Source organism: Mycetomoellerius zeteki, unplaced genomic scaffold (genome assembly GCF_001594055.1).
Source record: "Mycetomoellerius zeteki isolate Tzet28-1 unplaced genomic scaffold, Tzet1.0 scaffold135, whole genome shotgun sequence".
In the NCBI taxonomy this organism is placed as follows: Eukaryota; Metazoa; Arthropoda; class Insecta; order Hymenoptera; family Formicidae; genus Mycetomoellerius; species Mycetomoellerius zeteki.
This window is the reverse complement of record NW_017256287.1, coordinates 3,776,868-3,783,739: the sequence shown is the minus strand read 5'-3', so window position 1 is coordinate 3,783,739 and position 6,872 is coordinate 3,776,868. Positions and strand designations below refer to the sequence as shown.

The 6,872-nt window shown below is 27.4% G+C and overlaps 1 protein-coding gene across 1 annotated transcript; it reads left to right on the top strand.

The window, feature by feature from the left end:
• Nucleotides 1-2,805: 2,805 nt before the first annotated feature.
• On the top strand, nucleotides 2,806-4,341 carry LOC108731538 (venom protease). The gene is made up of 4 exons (XM_018461895.1): nucleotides 2,806-2,935; nucleotides 3,012-3,353; nucleotides 3,782-4,008; nucleotides 4,168-4,341. The coding sequence occupies exons 1-4, from the start codon at nucleotides 2,806-2,808 to the stop codon at nucleotides 4,339-4,341; spliced, it is 873 nt and encodes a 290-aa protein (XP_018317397.1).
• The last annotated feature ends 2,531 nt before the right edge of the window (nucleotides 4,342-6,872 follow it).

The following is a 6,872-nucleotide window of genomic DNA, read 5'->3' as shown; positions in this document are numbered from 1 at the left end:
AAATGTTACTTTTAATAATCATATAATATTATTAGGAGTGGACATATAACCATCCATTAATATTTCAGGAATATTATTTAATATTATATAATTTTAGTAAAATATTATTAAAATGTTATATTTAATATTCTGAGAATATGCCTAAAATATTATTTAATATTAAATAATATTATGCGCTTACAGGGTTATAACTTGACAAGTACGAGTTGATGTCAAAATCTCACATTTATCAATTTCTTTCCATTTATCCATTTTTATTTGTAGCATGCTTAAATCTTTAAAGAACTAATTTAAGTCTATAAATGTAGTTAAATAATTTATTTTCATCTTTTATTTATTATATTCTCGTTTTTATGATATATAGTTTAATTTGTAACAGATCTGTAAATTTATTCGATATGCATATTAAGTAAATTATTATGATAATTAATTTTATTATAATTTCTGATGCGTGAAAATATAATAATTGTTATTAAAATATTAATAAATCATGTCACGATGGAAGTAAATATTAATAATAAAGGAAAATTAATGGTACTATTAATTAAAGAAATAAATTGTATTTTCTCATTATTATTCTCGTTCAAAATTTGACAAAAACAATAGAGAGATATCTAATGACGATAGATATAATTACATGGTCATAAGTAGATATATAATTATGATTTTCATTTGAAATTATATGTATATTCTAATTACGAAACAATATTCGATTTATTATCGTGCGATGATGGAGTATCATGTGCAACATGAAGATGTGTATGAAGGTGATTCTGAGTCTTATTTTTTATAGTTTTGTTCAATCTTGATAATAAATATTGATATTTCCATGCAAATAATAAACAGTGTAAAGGGAAGTGAAAAAATATAATGCATATAAATTGTTTCTCAAAAATCGTGATACATTAGCATAGACGTTATCGAAAATTATACAATCTCTTATCTTTCAATATCAAATGTTCCGTTTAGGAACGGCTCCATACCTGAGCTTAGCAATTGCTCTGCATGTCATGCTGTCGATATGTAATCGATATATACATATATAATGACTTCAACACGCTAGCAATTATGTTAACCACTAGAAAAACGCGCACGTGTCGCACTGCTTACATACGGAATGAGAATTCTATATAACTGTACATAGAATGATCTAATTTCTAATGGAAACTTAAAAATAAGAATTTTGCTAATTTTTTAAGACTTTTTAAAAAAATTTCTGTATTCGATATAGAAGTGTATATTTTTTTGGTGATCAAAGATTTACGATATATTGAAAAACGTTATCGTTGGAATTAACCAGATGTAAACATACATATACATACTGAGTAACATTGCATCGTATAATGCAAATAATGTGCTTTCGTCAGCAAATTGTCTCTGATCGAATTCTGGTGACGTCGTATGACGCATTCACCAGCATTCACTTCCGTGACAGATGGTCACTTTGTCTGAAAATAAATTATGACGCGCTCATGATTCATGCACAGGTCGCTGTCTTCTCTGATGTGTCTTACTTTGATCCAATTTGACGCGAGTAATGATCGCCGATTCGATTGCGTAATGGATTTTACGTTTGTCTTCTGACGCAAGTAAATTACTTGTTCGCTAAGAAGAAAAGGAAATTACTGAAAATGGATAAAAATCGATTCATAAATTATCAGTCTTGTAGAAATTTATATATACTTAAAAAATTGAATCTTATTTATATAATGCTTTAATCTAATTTTCCGAAAAAAGACTCGTCCAATTTTTTAACTATAATGATCGTATAGAGATGTAATTACTCAAGTAGCAAAGTGTTATTAATATAATATAATCTATCATTCATATTTAAAATTTATTTTAAAAAGTGTATAATTTTTTTAAATACGTGTTTTATCGTTTGATTGATCTGTTGCGAAAAAGTTTTTATATGAAAAATCAAATTATGATTATTGAAGTTCGAATCGATGCACATGTTCCAACGTCGATTCAAATATATACAATTTACGACATTCTCTCGAGTCTAAAGAAATTTCTATGGTACAATCATCGATAACATGTATTCTCGAGCAAATATCACATAATCAAGAGCAAGCGTGGAACAGATTTAATTTCGTGAGTAATCTTGCTCAACGCATAATCTCTTTATATAATTTCTGAAAAAGAACTTCAAAAGAATTATGTGTATATTATATATATATATATAAATAATTAAAATGGGATACCTTGTGTATGTGTAATTAATTAATTTTCTCCAAAATCACCGATGATACAAAAAAATGTTTCAGAAAGTGGAACGGTTTCGAGGAAGATTTTGGGTACTCATGTAGTTAGGGCACTTTGGAATACTCATGGCTTAGGCATTTCGGCAAATCCAAAGAATTCTTGTCCGATAACGCCTTAGGATTCACTTTGAACGAATTTAAGATACTCTGTGATAGGTTACACATTAAACACACACTTACCTCGGTTTATCGTTCTCAGTCGGACAGTAAAAACGAAAGATTTAGATGCGTAAGTATGCCCTACGGATTTCTTAACATGCTAAGAGTATTCAAATTTTCCAACAAAGCAGAAACATCTTATCGAGTCTTATAAAAGGGAAATTCTTGGACTGCAGCGACAGTTCCTCGAGTTCGTTACAAGTAGTTACATAAAATCCTAGTACAGTTATAAGTCCAAAATTAATATAAGTTCGTAGTTATACAAGTTATTGTGCACAAATTACAAATAAATTTCTTTTTTTGGAATAATATCTTTTGAGAATCTTACATTTTAAAGTTTTGTCGGAATAACGTTCTCAAAATTACGGAATAATCTATCATGAATCTGAAAAATGTGAAAATATTTTTGCATTTTCTAATTTCATTAACAATGTGTCAATATATTCAAAGTCAATCCCATGCATACACACATACACCTGACTACAATTTCGTAAAAGACCTGAGTAATGGTAAGTATTTAGTAGTATATATATTGTATTCAGATAACACAATATTCAAGTAATTTTTCCTAAACGATAAATCTAGGAGATCAAATAATCAAAATAGCTGGCGGACAATACGCGAGACTCGGAGATTTTCCGTACATGGTAGTGGTGCATCAACTCCTAGGTAATGGAATAGTCGGACAATGCGGAGGCACGATCTTATCAAAAAGATGGGTTCTCACTGCCGCTCATTGTGCGGAAAAATACCCACGAAGATTTTTGGTAGTTTTCGGTATCGTTAACAAGTATGGGATAAGCTACGATACTTATCGAGGTTCCGGTTGGTCCATGATTGCTACTCAAGCATTTATACATCCATATTACAGTCAGGGCTTGAACGACATTGCTCTAATTTATATGCCGTATGATATTCCGTTCTCCAGTAAGTATATCTATTTAAATTAATATTTCTCTTCCTTTTTTCTTTTGCAACTATTTACACGTCCAGTTATTTAATTATTCTATACAAAAAATATGTGAAAACTGAAAACAATTTATTTATAACAAATTGTCTTATAAATGCGGAAACCTGATAATCACACAAAAATCGTATCGTATATTTATATATACTTAGTTCCTTTTATAATCTTCACATGCTGAAAAGTACGATAAACCATTAAGGCCCAGTTCCACAACTCAAACTAAAACTTTACGATTATATTTTCTGAGAGTAATACTATTGATTAAAACAAAAAATCGAAAATTTTGATCTTTTAAACCAGATTCGCCCCTTAAAAATATTACGAACGTTAATACAATATAGCAGAATTGATAATAAAAAATAATTAAATATACATTTCTTTATTTTAGAAAATATTCAACCGATAAACCTTGCTTATCAAGACTCAGAAAATTTTAACAGTAAATCTGCTTTTGTGATCGGTTGGGGAAAAGATGACATGAATAGCAGAGGTTCGACAAGACTTCAGTACGCCTCACTGCCGATTATTAGAAATACTGTATGTAGGCAATTCTGGTACGAAGTCACTGAGAAACAGGTTTGCACGGCATCAGGATTAGGACGAGACGCTTGTCAGGTAAAGTAATCAAAAATAATAAAATAAATCACTATAAGTATAAGTGGAATACTTTAATAAGCAATATGAATCAACTTAAATTGTTTTTAGCTAGTTTTAATAAATGAACATTGATGGTATGTTTTTTCATATACTTAATCTTTGATATTTTATTTTTAGGGCGATAGCGGTGGCCCACTTGTTGTAGTGAAAAATGGCATGGACATTCAAATCGGTATTGTGAGTTACGGAGACGCATATTGTCCTAGCAATGCACCCGGAGTTTTCACTAGAGTTTCGTCGTACATAAGTTGGATTCACGAAATTATGATGAGATCGTATGATACAGACTGATTTTTTTAAAAAAACCTTATGATCTTTTAAATGTTGATGGTTTCTTTAAATGCTGATGGATCTTAAATGTTGATTTTTTAACATGTTGATTTAAATGATTTAAATACATATGACAAATAATATTAAAAAGATTTACGTATATAAAATGTCTGTAAAAATACCTAACACTAAATCCAAAATATCATAATCAAATTGAAGAATTTAAATACAAAGATTGATATTAAAAAGTAGATTTTGTACACGTGAATTGTATATATGATGAATAAGTTTAATACAGAATTTTGTTATTATATGCTTGATAATTTAAATTTTAAATACATTATATTACTTAAAAAAAATTGGTATTTAAATGTACATTTAATGCATACATTTTTTGTATAAAAACAACTGCTATTTATAAGAACGTAAAATATATTTATAAAGATATATATTTAATTTTATATAGTATATTATAAAGATATATAATTAATTATAGTATATGTATATTATAAATATATATGTAAAAATATTTTCTCGCATTTTACAAAAAGTAAAGTATCTCAATGAAAAAAATAGAAGAGAAATTTTCAAAGTAGATTAATTGTAGCTTAATGAAAAATCAAAATTTACAAAAATGATAAAAATTAGAAAGTATAGATTTTACAGTATAGATTTTCTAAGCTTTAAAATGATTTTATTTTAATTTGTGTAATAATTTTCTAGAACATCTTTCTCGTCTAAAAACTCATTTTTACAAAATGTTATTTAAGAAAAAAATTTTTGTTACAATTGTTTTCAATTTGCATAAATTTTTTGAAGATTTTGTCTTAATTTCTTTTAATTTTTTGCGAGATGTGAGAAAATCATGAGCATTCTTAATGACAACAATGTAGTTTAAATATTTTTATAAATATATTTTACATTATAATGACAATTTATATTCATATATATATCCTCAAAGATAATATGCAAAATTATCGAAGAGATACAGTGAGAGAGAGAAGAGAGAGAGAGAGAGATTCTGATCAATGTTTTTTAAATAAGCATGCTCTCTCTCTCTCTCTCTCTCTCTCTTAATTAAAAAACAATTTTTTAACTTATTTAACTAATGAAATTCTCGATAATAATCATTTTTACAAGCAAATAGATTGAAAAAAATGATACTTATATATATAGGCTGTTTATAAACTAACAGTTGAAAAAAATAGTCATTTCTGTTCATAATAGAGAAGTAAGATACTGTGCATGTACATCTAATATCATAAATATTTTAAAACAAATGTCAATGGTTTTCAAAATGTTGTCCAATTTGTAAAAGATTATTAACAACAACATAATGACCTATCTCTTTTACATTTAGACTAACTTTGATGATAACAAATGGTTACACAGTTTGTTTAAATTCAAAAGCTTTTCATGACAGAAAAGTGAATTCACAAAATATTCTTTACTTCGTTTTAGAACAAATATAAGTAGTTAAATTTCTGGCGATATAGAATTAACTATGCTTTAAAATATAATATACTGCATATTTAAAAAAGATTCTCGTATTTTACTTTAACGTGGTTCTTTTACGCATGAATAAAGTTATTCAGATTACACTTCTCATTTAGTCATTTTGTTCTACACTGAAATTTAAAACCTCATTTAATCCTTAGACTTAGTTTTATCCTACCTTAAATGACAAAGATTAAACATCGAAGTTAAGAGAAGATTAAATATCTGTCTTTTGAAAAATTTCAATAAACAATCTCGCATATTTTTCAATTTTTAAATTAAAAAAAAATTATTTCAAATCTTATTTTTTCGTTTGCTGTTAATGAAGTCCGTGTTTAGATTAATTGTGTCAAACACAATATTCTCGAAGGTTTATTAGCAGCTCCACGTGACAGTGAATTGTTAACTTTTAACAAAACGTTGATTTATCAACAAATTTGCTTAATTTTCATAGATGAAGTATTATTTTAATGAGAAATTAGAGATAAATTAATTTTTGTTGATTTTATTTCGTTGATTAATATGTCGGTCAATATATGTGAGATTTTTGTAGACGTAAATGGCAATTAAGTACACGTATCGCAATAAGAAACTTTACATATCGTGATAATATGTGCAAATAGCTATGCGAACAATGTGTCGCGATTTACATGTTCATAGGTAAAATCGCGTTCGTATCGTAGCGACAATATGCAATGCATTATCAAGGAATGCGTTGCATATTGTCGCAATATTGTCGTATAATCCGTTTACAGTAAATTTTTACTGTTCTCGAATGTGCGAACGCGGTGGATTTGGAAAGCAGTATTAAGTATGCGGTGATGTGTCTCCTCGAAATCACAATAAGATACATTTCTTGATTTCACCAACTTTTTATTAGATTGGGCTATACAAGATGTTTTGTTTAACTTGAACACTTAGAATATCTGTGTTGTTTATAATGATACAAAAGAACATTAAAAAGAAAGCTTGTTTGTTTCAAAGGAACAAATATTATGATAAGCATACAAATTTTTTTCACAAATAAAATTTTTTTGTATTTTATGAGGTTTCAA

Bases quoted from the DNA above. Each gene is read 5' to 3' on its own strand.
- LOC108731538 (XM_018461895.1), top strand. From the start codon at position 2,806: ATGAATCTGAAAAATGTGAAAATATTTTTGCATTTTCTAATTTCATTA. The intron at 2,936-3,011 runs GTAAGTATTTAG...CGATAAATCTAG, and splicing joins CGTAAAAGACCTGAGTAATG to GAGATCAAATAATCAAAATA. The intron at 3,354-3,781 runs GTAAGTATATCT...TCTTTATTTTAG, and splicing joins GTATGATATTCCGTTCTCCA to AAAATATTCAACCGATAAAC.